The sequence below is a fragment of the Cylas formicarius genome, unplaced genomic scaffold (genome assembly GCF_029955315.1).
Source record: "Cylas formicarius isolate icCylForm1 unplaced genomic scaffold, icCylForm1.1 PGA_scaffold_4__25_contigs__length_36172078, whole genome shotgun sequence".
Classification (NCBI taxonomy): Eukaryota; Metazoa; Arthropoda; class Insecta; order Coleoptera; family Brentidae; genus Cylas; species Cylas formicarius.
The window spans coordinates 24,541,533-24,557,789 of record NW_026844334.1 but is presented as its reverse complement, the minus strand read 5'-3'; the positions used below and the strand labels follow the sequence as shown (position 1 = coordinate 24,557,789).

At 31.6% G+C, this 16,257-nt stretch overlaps 2 protein-coding genes across 5 annotated transcripts; one reads left to right on the top strand and one right to left on the bottom strand.

Moving 5' to 3' along the window:
- The first annotated feature begins 35 nt into the window (after nt 1–35).
- Nucleotides 36–16,145, top strand: LOC132701367 (E3 UFM1-protein ligase 1 homolog). 2 transcript variants are annotated; one of them, XM_060669207.1, is made up of 6 exons: nt 36–326; nt 13,456–13,560; nt 13,613–14,279; nt 14,426–15,128; nt 15,180–15,893; nt 15,952–16,145. In XM_060669207.1, exons 2-6 carry the CDS (start codon nt 13,487–13,489, stop codon nt 16,077–16,079), a joined length of 2,286 nt encoding a protein of 761 aa, XP_060525190.1. In that variant the 5' UTR covers nt 36–326; nt 13,456–13,486; the 3' UTR covers nt 16,080–16,145. The 2 variants fall into 2 exon arrangements, with proteins under 2 accessions (XP_060525190.1, XP_060525189.1); XM_060669206.1 differs by lacking the exon at nt 36–326 and adding an exon at nt 12,841–13,047.
- On the bottom strand, nt 342–13,404 carry LOC132701368 (monocarboxylate transporter 10). Of its 3 annotated transcripts, XM_060669209.1 has the most exons (3): nt 9,031–9,516; nt 3,356–4,468; nt 342–1,183 (listed from the first exon to the last, which is right to left on the bottom strand). In XM_060669209.1, exons 1-3 carry the CDS (start codon nt 9,302–9,304, stop codon nt 1,149–1,151), a joined length of 1,422 nt encoding a protein of 473 aa, XP_060525192.1. In that variant the 5' UTR covers nt 9,305–9,516; the 3' UTR covers nt 342–1,148. The 3 variants fall into 3 exon arrangements, with proteins under 3 accessions (XP_060525192.1, XP_060525194.1, XP_060525191.1); XM_060669211.1 differs by lacking the exons at nt 342–1,183; nt 9,031–9,516 and adding an exon at nt 13,151–13,404 and having other exon boundaries at nt 1,203–4,468; XM_060669208.1 differs by lacking the exon at nt 342–1,183 and having other exon boundaries at nt 1,203–4,468; nt 9,031–9,517.
- Nucleotides 16,146–16,257: the final 112 nt, after the last annotated feature.

The following is a 16,257-nucleotide window of genomic DNA, read 5'->3' as shown; positions in this document are numbered from 1 at the left end:
ATGAAGGGCAAACATTTTGTGCAGTCAGATTTAAGATTTGAACCAGATATTTCGCAGTTCAACTGGGCGCTTTGACGAGGTCATCCCAGCCCAGCCTTATCCCAGTAACTACGGGTGAAAAATTCGAGAATAATGGAGGCAGTGACATATCCAAAAATTTAACGTCATTAGCTAGTCATTTTTATTCTATTACCAGAAGAGTGGGATTTAATTCATAATTTAAAAACATGTTGCTAGGTAATGGAACGAGTGAGGCGAATGGGCCGAGCTCTTAAAGGTAGTCCAAAACGCGAAACCGTATATCGGCGGAAATAGAAATAATCAACGTAAGTAAGACGTTATATAAAATATTAGCAGTTTGTATAATGAATAGTAGTGTGTAAATAGTTAGTACGTTTGTCATATAGGTCTCAGATAATTAGTCTAAGAACTGTAAAAATTGATACACCTCAGATGGTAACGATATTTCCGTCGAGAAGGGACTGATATTCCACCTCCAAGTTTCACACACAAACCTGCGCTATTTTCTTGAGAATATAACGGCTAAGAATGCCACATCTAGACTGAAAAGAAATAAATTGTATGTGGCCATATTGGTTGTTGGGCGACGCTAGCTCCTATAAAATGACAGGTGCTATTGGTGGCAAAACAAATACCAAACGACCGCACACGCGCGTACTGAATGGTCATTCCCAACATTATTTTTGACCGTCGCTTCCTCTATTATCAGGTAATAGCTATATTATTTTTTAGACCAAATGCAATACACATGTAGCTGGGACATATTTAAATTTATGTTATTGATGATATCTCATTTTTCGATATATACTTATAAACATATTACATAAAATGTGGAAATATATTACTCAATTATTATTCTTTTTCTACCAGCTAAGTGCAAAAACTCATTTACTAAATACATTTTCAAGGTCGTAAAATTATTACTGTCAGTTTTCACCAATTACTAAGGATAATTAACAGAACGAAAAAATACCAATAAATAATTCTTTTAATCAACATGGATCTTAAACTATCGCAACAGTCTTAATCTCAATGCTGAAAGCTGGAAGATTAAGTAAAAGCGAACTAATAAATTAAAAAATACTAGTGTACAAAAACAAATACTGATTCAGAATTTCCGTTAAACGTTACAGTCTGTCGTCGCCTTGGATATTGTCCAAATCTGCAAAAACACAGGGGGTTAAATTTGAATTCAATATGTTTTGCTTCTAGAATTCTGCTAGCATTTTAGCACACATTCTTCGCAGAAAAATCCATTTGATATTAATTTTGGGACGAACATGTTAGGCTAGTTGAATTGTAAATTACTAAAACACTTTTTCAAAAAATCTTTATAGCATTTTTTTACAGTGTGCACTGGCATAGACTATTCAAAATAATTTTTATTGTAGGTTGGCGAACGTACCGGGTATACAGAAAAGAAAAACAAGATATTTCAAATTCCGAAATATACTTAACATAGTATAATATCAGTGACGGGAATGTTTTTGAAAAAAAGAGTCGACTTAGAAATCCAAATTAAAACAACAAATTCCATATTTCATATTGCAAAAAAACATTGTCTTCTGTGAACTACGTATAAAACGTATAAACTTCTCAAAAATATATTAAAAATAACAATTTTTGTGAATGAGTAAGTGGATAAGCAAAACAAGACAAATGGATATCTTGGCGAAAAATTGTTGGAAAGCATAAAAGTAATTTGTAAAGCCTAAAATGATACGCGGAAGCCTAATAAGTACGCCAATGAAGAAATCATCAATACTTGTTATGCGTGTTAGTGGGCGATGATACTACACTAAAAACTTGGGCATTGCAAGCAAGCATATACTGATAAAGAGTAAGAACACTCTACGATTTTATTGTTTTATTAAACTTTAACACGCAATCAGCTGCATAAAAGCCGGTGGTGTATACATAAGGCAAACTCAGATAAGAGGCAACTAGACCAAATCAATTTTACAATGATTTTCTTTGTAATCTAATAAAAATGAAGCAAAGCATCAATTATTGCTGATACGTCACGATAGAAAAGTTGGCAATTTTTATAACTATGTACTTGATTAGGTTATTTCAAAAATATTTTTACTATACAGGTTCCCTTCAAAACACCAAATTTTTTAGTTGAAAGTCTTTAAAATCCAAAACCTGTTATTTGGGAGAGACGATTACTTATATGCTTGAAATATGCTTGTGATATTTTTTCTACATTTCAACTCAAGGCAAACGGAAGAGTCTTTGGATTATTATTAATCTCTTAATGATCGATATGTCGACTAGAAAATTTTGTTTTATTTTTTCTTGGCTTTTTTGGAAACCAATATAAACATATAAGATATTAAGAACAAACTAGTTTAGTTATTTTTTAAATGCAACTCAGAATAATTTTCAATTTTTCGATTGCTATTGCTTATTTCACATTAGTTTCCTACAGTAATGAACTTGATTACATACAAAATGTCGGCTTACAAAAATTTTGACACCACTAGATACTGTGGAAAAATAACGCAATTATTGGTTTATGGTATTTGTAACTGTATCCTGATCTACTGGGAACTTTTTACGTTTCTAGAGTGTATAAAATGTATAAGAGAAGGTCAAAAAACATATTTTTATTTTATATATATTACAAGGCCTAAAAATAGTATACAGGGTTCCTTCAAACTCGATGGCCTATTAGAAATATATGAAGAATGAAAAAAAAAGACATTTTAAAGTCTTACTTTTACTTACTTAATAAAAAAAAAACAAGCAAGTTGAAACGTTGGTTATAACTTACTTATATTATGAGATGAGTTAGTTGTCGCATACAGAATGTGCAGAAAGTTTATATTTAGTACAATATTAAAATAAAATATTTTATGTTGGCAGTGAAAATCTATTCTTGATTTACAAGTTTCATACTATACGATAAGTTAGCTGAAATGATTACCAACAGGACGAAACGGTTTAAAAGATAATTTGAGACCCAATTTAATTACCTAGTTATTGTTAGGTACCCTATTTGTATCTTTTTCACTATTTACTCAATTTGAATTGCAAAATTCTCAATACCAATAATACGACTTTTCTGCGTTGAATCTTATATATAAGTGACAACTTTGTGGAGCTTCATAAGGTGAACATGCAATTAAAACACTTGCTTAGAAAAGTTAGCTTTACTTGGACTCTAATATGTACACAAAAGGTTAAAATGTATATACAAGCGCGGTTAATACAAAACGTATCAGCCATTGTCATAACACAGAATAACTGTAACATCGCTTGGGTTCTGTATCAGAAGCGTACTCGAGAATTAAAGCTTTTGACATTTGACTTTGACCAATCAACCTACCTTTCGAGCCCTGTTCCTCCTTTTCTGAAATGTTTAAACGTTCTTCGATGGTACTTCGTTCGGATCTGGCCGATCTGATTCTTACGCATCGTATAGCGAGCATGCCAAAAGACGCCAATGCGGGGTTAATTCCGGCTAATACGAACGGCAACGTGTAACTTCTCTGGTTGTCGTATATAAGACCGGCAATATAAGGCCCAATCGTTAGAGGCACACTGCACACACCCAAAAGGAACCCTATTCCTTGAGCAGCACCTTCCTTTCCGCATATTTCAAATGCAACGGGACCCAGAAGACTAATGAAGCAACCGTCGGTTATTCCCATGCCTAAACAAATGACGAGAAGCATGGGAAATGTTTCTGTGAAGGGCAGCAGTACAGTGAGAATTCCCAACAAAAGAAAAGCCAGCTGCTGCAATAATATTTTGTCGACTTTAGTGCGGTCAACTATCATGCCGACCACTGGTCTGCTGACTCCGGACATGATCCCTATGCACAGAACGGGCAGTTTATTGTCCACCGTATCCCGAAAATTGTTTTTGACAAAATCGAACATATACACGTAAGGAACAAAGTAACCAAATAGGCATAAACCTATTACGCTTATCCATATAATATATTTGGGGTTGGTTAATATATCCATGTTGAAAATATCCTTCACCGAAACTTTCCGAATGGAAGAAGTTTTCTTAACGGGTTTAAACAAAATTGCTAACGCCATCAGAAACGCGGCTAGCAGGGCAAGGAACCGTAATGTCCAGTCGAGGCCAACAGTTTTCAGTAAACTGTCCAGAATATAAGGCATCGCTATGGTGAAGGTGGAACTACCGGCAGTAACTATTCCGTTAACAATTCCCAAATATTTATCAAAATAATGACCGAGCACGGCTAGACACGGAGTGTAAGTCAACGCACCCCCAAGACCATAAACGATGCCATAGGTAAAGCAGAATGCTGTTATGTTGTTAGTGCAGAAGGAAGAAAGAAACATTCCAAGAGATGCTATCGCTCCGCCCAAAAAAGTCGTTTTTCTTATACCGATGTAGTCCGTTAGGACACCCGAAATAGGAGATATGAAGAACGTCATCCCCATGGCTAGTGAGCCCGCCAAAGCTGAAACAAAAATATCTGCTTAGTTAATAACTCAAATTTTGTTAATAATTTTCTGATAAGACATATTAAGCCTTGCAAAAAACAAACAATTTCTGAAACAAAAACTTTCACATATCATATCATATTAAAGTGAACGTTTCCTTAAAACCCATTAGATTTTTGAATAAATGATTCATAAATTTGGTAACTACAAGAAATAAGGTAAAAACTAACAGCTGCAACGGAACGATTAAATTTTTGACACAAGTGAAAAATTAGTAAAGGAGCAACTTAACTTTTCTTACTATAAAATTTAAACATTTAAACAATAGGCATATTTCCGATTCTCGTTCACTTTTCCGATATCTTTGGGGATTGTTCCAATCGGACTTAAAATCCGTTACCTATTTTTTGCAGAAAACAAATGATGCTGGCCGTCTCGGATTTTCTTAAAATCTATCAAATCTCATCTTCCTTGGCTTTCTTTATAATCTCAAAAAATTGGTAATTACCTCTAATATTTTGGTATTAACATATTCCATAAATTGTATTTGCAATCCAGCTTGAGATCTTTCTGTTTGGATGATCGATTATTTGCCACCAAAATTGACATTATTTAGTAAGATATGACGTGGATACCATATGAGCAAGATAAATCCTCTAAAATCATAGGCGACTATGGAATAAAAACTTTTTTTAGTATATAACATTTGTAAAATATCTATCTAAAAAAAGGTAACCAAATTCCAAATTATCTGTTTTAAGTATTCAAAATTATAACTGGACAATTTTTCACGAATGAAGAGCCGAACAAGACTAAATCAAATTTAATTATGGCTGAGGAAGCTCGTCATTTTCTGGTGATTTTATTTCTAGAAAAGTTAGGTTTGTCAAAGATCAGACAATCCTGAAAATTTCGAATTTGTGGTAGCTAAAATATACCGAAATTAACCAATCGCTCCCAAATTCGCAGCCTAAAAACCGAAAACGGCCAAAGTGGCTCACGACCGTGGCAAACTAAGCTAACGATAGTAACACTTTCCGCACCCTTGATCCTTCCATAATGAGTTATTTGAGAGTAGGGGGTAGAAAAGAGACATTTTCGTACAATAAAATGTATTAATTATATATTCGATGTAATTTGTAGTAGAGTTTTTGTGGTGTGATGTGTGGTGGGTATAAAAATAATCAATGTACTACGATATATTATGAAGGAAATAAACTGAAATTTGCAACAAACATCGACACTTAAATTGGTTGAACATTAAACTTATACTCGTACAAGAAAAAACGTTACTGAAATACCCAGTTTAAAATTGGAACTTTTAGGTACAGTTTGAATACAGATCTTTGCATTACCATTGAACTATTGTTCAAAGTGTGAAACTCGGTCATAGCATCTCCAGCTACGAATCGGATAAATTGCGTATACATTGGTAAAATATTCCATACAACTCGTAACAAAAGCTTGTGTCATTTGCTCCCTTTAAAGAAGAAAGAAAATGACTCATGCGAAAAATCATTTTCATTTCATTCTATCAGCAATGCACTCTAAAATAGTCCCCAAAACTGTTGAAAAACCGAGTTAGTAAAAATAATTAAGCTATTTTGCTAAGTGTCCCTTGATAATTATATTGGTTTTACAACTTTATAAGTTGGCTCTTCGGGTGTATATTAAAAGGGTTTCTTAGGCAGATAGTGTTCAATAGTCGCATCGATAAACAAGGTGCAGCAACATTTTCTATTTGACACATACATGCTTCCGTGATCTTAAAATTAGGAATACAATGAAAATCTTTTCACTTCATATTATTATGCAACTTTTTTTACGGCTAAAACATAAGTACTTTTTTGATTAATGTAAATTCATGTATATGTTCAACCCATCTACAATGTAAAACATGGATAACAGAATTGATTAGTTGTTAGTTATAATAATAGTTTAGTGATAAAAATGTAATATCATTATGGGCAGTTTTGCAATAACTTTCCTGTAAAAAAAACAGCGAAATTCCCCACTTCTAATCTACTACCTAATTAAGTCATGACAAATATTTTTACCTCCACAGATAGAAATAAGCAACTAACTGCATGAGTATTTTGCATCCTTAATCAGATAACTTATCATGTTCCATATTTCTCTTAAGATTTCCTTCTCCCACTCGGTTGTCGTACCGGAAAACTAATAGTTCAATCACAATGGAGATTTTCTTCAGAAAGTTCAATCAAAAGGCCCGTCTCGACATCATGCAATAGGATCAAAAGACGTTATTAATCAAGTAACAAATAGGTTGTAATTAAGCCAAGTCGTTTGATGATCTCCGACTCCCGGTTTCACTTAACCTTGTAAGTATTATATTAAGAGTATTAATTGCCATATAAGTTGATTAAATCAAAACAGTCACTAAATAGCAACAGCAGTTTTATTACGTAATTAAGAAATATACTACCGCATTAAATCTATGGCATATAGGAAAAGAAAATTTCAACTTTGCTTTTATATTTCATGATTCATATAAAAGTATAAAATGCCTTATCAGAGACATTATCATCCAAATTTATTATCTTAATATTAAGGAAAATACTATTTTCTAATTTCGCTACCCCCGTCAGCGCAACTTTTGCCTACCATTATTAAGAATTGTATACTAAGTGTTTATCCGTTTGTTTCATTATGTTGCTTGCTTTTATATTTCATGATTCATATAAAAGTATAAAAAGCCTTATCAGAGACATTATCATCCAAATTTATTATCTTAATATTAAGGAAAATACTATTTTCTAATTTCGCTACCCCCGTTAGCGCAACTTTTGCCTACCATTATTAAGAATTGTATGCTAAGTGTTTATCCGTTTGTTTCATTATGTTGCTTGCATTTATATTTCATGATTCATATAAAAGTATAAAATGCCTTACCAGAGACATTATCATCCAAATTTATTATCTTAATATTAAGGAAAATACTATTTTCTAATTTAGCAAGGTGTACGCTAGAGGCGAGAAAACGGGGACAAAAATATGGTATTTTGACATTTGTCAGTTCTGATGTGCACATCACACGTTAATCAGTGAATGCTATTTTGTAAAAATGTTCCGTAAAAACTTGTCGTAGTATAGTATGCAACACGTTTATAAACTTCAGACACTCGTTTATTAAACACTCGCTCCTCACGCGTATAAACAAACCCCTGATTCAAGAAATTCATTACTTTTTTGGGAATGGGAAGGAATGAATTTTAATCAATTTTCGCATCTATATATCATTTAGAAGTTTATCTTTGTGTACGTATACGTAATAATTGAGATATAATCATAAAAAAACAAGTTCTTTGAAAAATATAAATATGCACATATCAAAATATTTTCTTAGTAAAGAATGGAATGCAACGATCGATTTTGTGTTTGTACAACCTTGTCTAGAATTCAAAAATCTCGGGTGTGCTTCCTTAAAATTTGCTTCTATATTATTCGTTCATTTTGTTAATATTGTCAACATTTTTTTGCCTTGCAGAAAATACCACTTTACTTAGATTGTGCGATAATTAATTAAATTGCATTTTTTCGTTAATCCCTACAAGTGAAATTTAGATCATTGAGATGTAGAAAAAGGGATTATAAAAACATTTATAAAGTGATTTTTCAAACTAAATGTTCGTATTTCGGTTTTCAACTGGAAAATCTGCTTGCTGGCATTCGATGCACACGCAGTTTCATATATGATTTAAAAGAGCCGTGGAATTTAAAAACACAAAATCCCCATTTCGAGGAAAAAATATATTATTTAATTTTTGAATGTAGATAATACTTAACAAACACGAATATGGGCAACTGTACACGCGTGAAATTTTATTATTGTAGCTATATAAAACTATTTTTATTTTATTACACAGTTATCTGCTCGGTTATATGGATGCAGTAAATTTTTTCTTTATACCAAATGAGGAAAAATTATTATAGGCAGATGTTTTGTACGTATTTCGTATAACAATCCTTTATTTTCACTCCAGAGTTTAAACATCAATCAATAAATCACTGTGCCCACTTTTTGAATGAATTTCGCAGAGGGAAATTTTGAAGGATCCTGATTAACTGTTAATTTTTTTAGACTTGAGTCACATGAAGCAGATTTTACACGGAAAAACGATACAAGCTTAACATGTCTGCAATTTTTTAACATGAAAATAGTTGAAAATAGACAAGAAGGAAATAATCATAGATAGCGCATATTACTATATTTTTAAAGATGTTAAAAATAAATAAATTGGCTGTTTTAAGATCCATAGATCTAGAATTTAAAAAAATGTATTACCCCTGGGATTAGTAGTAGTAACCTTCAGATTAAATAAACCTGCCTATAACAATTTAATGATTTTTAATAACAACAAATTAAAATATTTAAATAATAAGAGACAGTGGCGAATTTACCAGATTTTAAAAAGAAAACTATAACAACATTTATGTTAGTTTCGAGAAGATGGATGTGGCCCGAAGCTGTCGTTATTTTATTTTTTTTACTTAGTGAGGTTTTTTTTAATCAACTAGTATCTTAATATTTTCAAAATGTCAGTGTCATATCACTTACCCGCTTTTCCTGAGGGGTTGCTCACATTTTGACTTTCCAGTCTCGCATAGAATTCCGAATAAAAAACGCCGTACGAGTTAATGACCCCAAACAAAATACCATGACACAAGAATGATGCAACCATCACCAACCAAGCCCTAGCACCCTCGTCCATCGGATGTTCGTCATTTTCTTCAGAAATCTTCGTGGTTATTTGCCCATTTTGAGAAGTGTTTAAAAATTTCTTATTCTGTTCGTCTTCCGATTCGTAAAGCGAAGCTGCAATTTCGACCATAGTGCACGGCGATTTTTATTTTGGAGAATGCGTTGTCTCGCACATCCCTAAGCCAAAAACGAATTTCTCAAAATTCCACGTGGAAACCAGCTGTTTTCCACCAGCGTCGAACGCTGCGGCAATTGAGAGCTTCGTCTAACTTTACCAACACGTTATCTCGGAATATGAACGCTGCTCGGTGCCGCCAATTCGTTTTAACAGGCCGGGGTTTTAGGTTACCGACGGTTCCAAAGACGCCTGCGCCAAGAACTTGTCGATTTGCTTTGGAAATAGGTATCCATTTACTTTATTGCTCAGCTGATCGGTAAATTATATAGACGCTATTTGCTCTGGACATATAGGAACTTGCATGGCTTTCATCATAAAAATACCTATTATTTACTTTCTTTTAATAGTCGATATAAAATATAAATACGGACTATTAAAACAATGAAAGTGTTGCAATTAATTTTGCATTAGATTGTTCAGTCAGGCTGAATATTGTTTTCTTGTTTAAAAATTCTACGTTTATAGACCTCCTGACCAAAAATCCGATCCCAGTTTATGATTTCCATTTGTATGAATCAGTAGATATTATTAAATTATGGTACAAACATATATCATATTATGTTATTGTGTGGAAGTTTATTGATCGGCTTAAACATTATTGGCGACAATCGCTTTTAATGATTTATCTGGTTATACAGTATACAATGATGAGAAATTGTCGATACAATTTGCATCATCTCCGTTACAAAGTCATATATAAATATTAGTATAAATTTCCAACTTTTCTACGCATAGAAAAAAAAATTAATTAAGCACATGGATTCATAAATGTTTAGATGCTGCAATGCCGGAGATCCAGAGTATTATTTACATATTATTTATCCAAAAGAGGTAGTCCGTCACTATTCACCGTTCATAGGATAACAATTTTATAATACTTGATATATAATTATCTTGGTCCAAGAGAGAGACAACCGATTTGGCTTCGGCACCATATATAATTACAGAATGACCGAAAAAAGTTTTAAAAAAGTTTAAAAAACAGATTTGAACGGGATACGTGTTTTTTTTATACCAAGACATAATAACCTAATAAAAAAATAAGTGTTTATTTCTGGACCACTTCCTGCTTTTCATATGATGTCAAAATAAAGATATTCCTCCCAAACAAATGCTGGAATTACAATTATGAATACAACCACATTCTACGTATTATTCTTAATTATGCATGTGCACTTCTAAATAAGTTTGAAATTATATATATATTAAGAAAATTAAGATTATATGCCTGCATTGCCTTGGGATTGTTTTTTTAGGATTTTAATATTAGTTTTTATGTTGTTATTATTTTATTATTATTATTATTGTTATTATTATTATTTATATAAATGTCATTAAACCTTATATATTGGTACCAGAAAGAAACTGCCTCAGGTAGATTTATTAATTAATATTCCTCTCATCCACAGAGCCAAAAATATAATACAATTATAGGCACGAAAAACAGAGTTACACATTTGAGCCATGACGGTTTTGTTCAAAATAACCTGAAAAAATTTTTCAACATTTTTGTCAATAACGGATATCCAAAACATATACTTAAGAGATTAATCTATAACTTCAACACATTTGACGGTCCAACAGAGGAACCGGGCGCGCGGATGTGTTACAGAAAGATACCTTATATTAAAAACCTCACAGAATCTATCATAAATATTTTCAAAGAATTCAAGGTTGAAAGATCCAACTCCGCCACTATACAACTCTAATCTCATATATCGATTGTCGTGTTTGGGTTGTCAAGGCTGTTATATTGGACAGACCTCACAGTGGTTAAAACAACCTTTAACACAGCACAAAAGTGATTGCCGTATTCATAAGAATACTTGTGCAGTGGTTGAGCATTACATAAAAACAGGACATGAATTTGACTACAGCAATCCTAAAAAAAATTTTGCAATGTGTCAACAATTATAAAGCCCGACTGTTTCTTGAAATGTGTCATATTAACAAAAACAAAAATTCAATTAACTACAAGTCTGATACACAGCAAATAAGCAATACATACTGTAACATTGTTAAACAACAGATAATGTAATGTTCGGCCACCGAGTAGCGTATTCGCGTTGCGTTGTTGATCCACGAAGTAGGTTATTTTTTTGCTTTTTTGTCATTATTTGTATCGGTTGTTTTTTGATTGTTTTTTTTTTTCGCTACCCCCGTTAGCGCAACTTTTGCCTACCATTATTAAGAATTGTATACTAAGTGTTTATCCGTTTGTTTCATTATCTTTCTTCGTTCATTTACCTTAACTGTAAAGTATTGTTTTGAGGAACTATGTGGTAGACTCTAATTTTGTAAGTATTTCTCACGATTGTTTTAATTGTCTGTTATATAGTTTGACCTGTTGTTGAGTGTTGAAGAAAAAGGAGCTTTCTATTTTCTTTGTATGTTTAACCACGGACCGCTACCCGATATCCTTTGAATTCAAATATATATATATATATATATATATATATATATATATATATATATATATATATATATATATATATATATATATATATATATATATATATATATATATATATATATATATATATATATATATATATATATATATATATATATATATATATATATATATATATATATATATATATATATATATATATATATATATATATATATATATATATATATATATATATATATATATATATATATATATATATATATATATATATATATATATATATATATATATATATATATGTATATATATATATATTTTTTTTCTGTAAAAATTTAAATAAGGTGAAAATATTTTAAAGCAATATATTTACATTAAAAATGCTTTTTCAATGAGTCTAATCTTCACTTAACCAACTTAAAAAATGGCGTTAATTGGAGTTACAGCGACACCCAAAATACGTCGTCAAAAGAACTGGAAAGAACTGATAAGAATTTTGTTTAGCATAACTTACAATACCTTAGCAAACCTATTTAATCTTTTTTCGATTTATGAAAATCCATAATATAACAATTTAAAAATAAGAAAAGGTATAGAATTAACGGTATCATTTTTAATATAAACATATACTGATTGGTATTTTCTTTACTTAGTTTTTGTATAGTTTTAAGGAATATTGAATAATAATTGACACGTCAAAGATAAATAATCAATCCACTTTTTTGAAATTAATTCACCTAAACGTATCTATCAATTTGAATGGAATAAAGCAACCGTATTATTTTGCTGCCCTTTGTCTCTATATGCAGATTTATGGCCCCGACAAGTAAATTATTTTTCTTGACCTCTAATGAACAATATACAATTTCATATCTAATCTCGTATGTTTTGTTAAAATTTAATTTCCGTTTCGATTTTGTTAGTGTTGTTTACAGTAGTTCAGATATATAGAGGTCGACTGGATATATCACAATTTTTCAATAAAAAACTCGGATGAAAAAGCCTTATTTATATTTTTATTTTTTAATTACGAATCTCCCGCCGAGCGTTGGCGTATGGTTTTAAAAACACCTTATGTAAATAAAACGGTAGGAACAATACGGTTGAACGAACAGGGTTATTGACAGTGACAAAGAGTCCCGTTAAAAAAAAGTGTTATGCGTTTCGGCATCCACCGTCTATAATTAAGAAATTTGGAAAATTTATCTGTCAACAAAATGAAGAAAAAGCCGAAATAATGTCCAGGTGTAATCTGGCAAGGATTAATGACGGGGTGTAAAAGGTACTGCAGCGCACTAATACATGACGCTGTAATTTGCATTTTACGCAAAATGTATTTTACGAAAAGTCGAAATAATAGGGTCGAAGCCTAAACTATATTTTACCTCTTATAGAAATACTGCATAAAATTAGCGTTGGCTGGGTGACTGCTGTGGTAGCAGTCACTATGAAAATTAATTTACTCTTGGATTTCGTTGGATATTCTTCTTCTGTGGTTGAACTTATTGATAGTCACTTTAATTGGGTTATAACTTAAACGTTTGACAACAAAATAATTTTTTTTCTAGCGTAACCATCATTTTATTCTCCGATCCATATGAGTGTCAATTTCACTGAAAAAAATCAATCCAGCAGTGAAATATGAAAACATACAATATTATGACCATATTGTAATTTAATTTCTTCGTAGGTAACTTTGATAATTGAATAGAATTAGAAAAATGACTGACTGGGAAGAAGTCAAACGTCTTGCAGCTGATTTTCAAAAGGTTCAACTGAGTTCAACCACTCAAAGGTATAAAAGCAATTTTTTCTAAAATTTGTTTAATAGCTTAGATATTTCTCAGATTATCGGAACGTAATTGTGTTGAAATTGTATCATGGCTTATTGACAGAAAAATAATAGATCTCATTTTCACAACAGATGGAAAAGAATACCTGACTCCTTCACAACTTATACAGGATATTCAAAATGAATTGTATGTGAATGGAGGTCGTATTAATCTGGTTGAATTATCCAAAATAATTGGAGTGGACCACGGTCATATTAACGCTCATCTTAATGAAGTGCTTAGAACAAACAAAGAGATTCACAATGTATTAGGACAATTAATTGATACAAATTATCTCACGAAAATCTCTGGTGAAATAAATGAAAAATTACAACAGCAGGGTCAGATTAGCATTGGAGAGTTGACTTTGCAATATGATTTACCCTCCGAATTTTTACAACAACTGGTAGAAAAAAATCTTGGCAAAGTTATTGTTGGCAAACAGGATACCAGTGATCCGAGAATATTCTTCACAGAATTGTTTATTGCTCGAATTAAGGCAAAATTGAGAGGTGCATTAGCAAGTTTGACACGACCGACACCTGTAGCTTCCATCTTGAATCACATAGAGTTAAATGAAAAATTGTTTTTTTCATTATTTGATCAGTCTTCAATGTATGGTAGTTTGACTAGCAAATCTATTGGTGCCCAGTATATACCCAATGTTTTTGTTAGATCACAGGTAAGGATAATATCAGGATATTTATTTCCTTTGTAATTAATTACTCTTATGCAGTATTGCAATTATCTTATAATTAATTTACTAATTACTTGAGCCCTTACATTCACAGTTTCAAATTTTTCCATTATTAATATTTTATTTTTTAGAGTGAATGGGTAAATAATTTTTATAAACAAAATGGATATCTCGAATTTGATGCGTTAAACCGCCTGGGGATAGCAGATTATAAATCTTACTTGAAAAGGCAATTTGCTAATGAAGATTTGATATTTCTGAATTCAGTTGTTATTTCCAAAACATTTTTAGACCGAATTGATGCTGATATTGAGGAATGTATATCAAGCAAAAGCTATGTTGATCTGCAGAACAGTTTGCCTTCAGTTTTCAGTTTGGCAGATATAAAATGTATATGTGAAAAAGTTTTAGTTGGAGTAAAAAGTCAACAAATCATAGTAATGGATAATTACATAGTTAGCAGATTATTCATAGACTCCTTAGAAAACAGTTGTCAGGTATTTGTTGAAGAGAAGGCAGAGACTGCAGTAGAGTCAGGTCAATATCAGAAATACTTAATTGATATACAAGGGGATCAACGAAAACATCAGAAATATGAAGATGTTATAGAGAAAAGTGATAAGAGAGAAGAAAGGCGAAAGAAAGCAGTGAGTGGTAAAAGTGGAGGGGGTACTCAAGGAAGAGAAACAAAAACCAAATCAACAAAAAAACATGCTAGAAGTTCACACAAAAATGATGATGAAGAAAGTCATGACTTAGAAGAAAGTAAGAAAATTGAATTCCTATCTAAAAAAGAAATTATGGACATAATTGAACTACCGTTGGTGAAAGAAGGTAAGGTTTTTTTTTTGTTACCTGACATCATGATTAGGAATTGTGATTTAGGTTTGGAGGATTTGGTGGATGAAATAAGTAATTTCTTGCATACTAAAGTGAACCAAATTGCTCTGAACCTGGCAGCCGATATCTTTGCAACAACTGTGGCCGATAAAACAGCTACCAGGAGGCAGACACATAATGAACTGCAAAACAAGCTTAATTCTTTGATTACTGATGTTCGGCTGTTTGAAAAGGGCATTAAATTGCTTCCAAGTGAGATGCAAACAGCCTTGATCAAATATTTATGCAAGACTTTATGTTCAGATATAACAAATGAAATACTAAATTATGTGGCTGCTGAAACTAACTTGAATTCTATAATGGACAACTCTAACATTGATCAGAAAATAAAGTTTGTCAATGAATTGCCAAGCGAATTTAGAACACCATTATTGCCTTTGGTGAAAAGTTTGTCAGGTCAGAGCATTGATGATTTTATGACTGCAGTTGACACCGCACTATCCGCTTGCAGCATGATAATAAAAAAAGTTGACAAAAAGAAAGATCGCAGTATTATGCTTAGTTATAAACAACAACTTTTGGAAAAACTTAATAATTGTGAAGATCTGGCCATGGTGCTTCACTTGGCTACCTTAATTATTTTCACATCAGCTACACAGTGTATGCTACACGCTAGCGGTAAACATGTCCCATCTTTGTTGACTTTTTTGAAGCAGTATGTAAACGAAGAACAAATGGCGGAACTCTTATTGTATCATGGTAGGAACAAAATTTGAAATGTCTTATTTGTTGAATTGATATATATGCATTGTTTCAGACTTTGTCACCTTAATGTTGGGTAACGGATCAGAGGCAGAAAATGCCAAAGAAAAACTTAAAGAAAAAGTAAATATCGTAAAGAAAATTGCAAATGAATATAAGAAATCAATTAACGAAAAACCATAATGTTTCAGATATTGACTTAACAACCTTGTACATTGTAAAGTATTTTATTTTAAACTAATTTTGGAGTTTTATTTATTTTTTTTTATTTAGTTCTTTTTTCCAAATTAGATTTCTTGAAAAAATAAAATTTTATTGTCCTCAAAAATCAAATCAAATCAAATGTTCAAATACCGGAGCT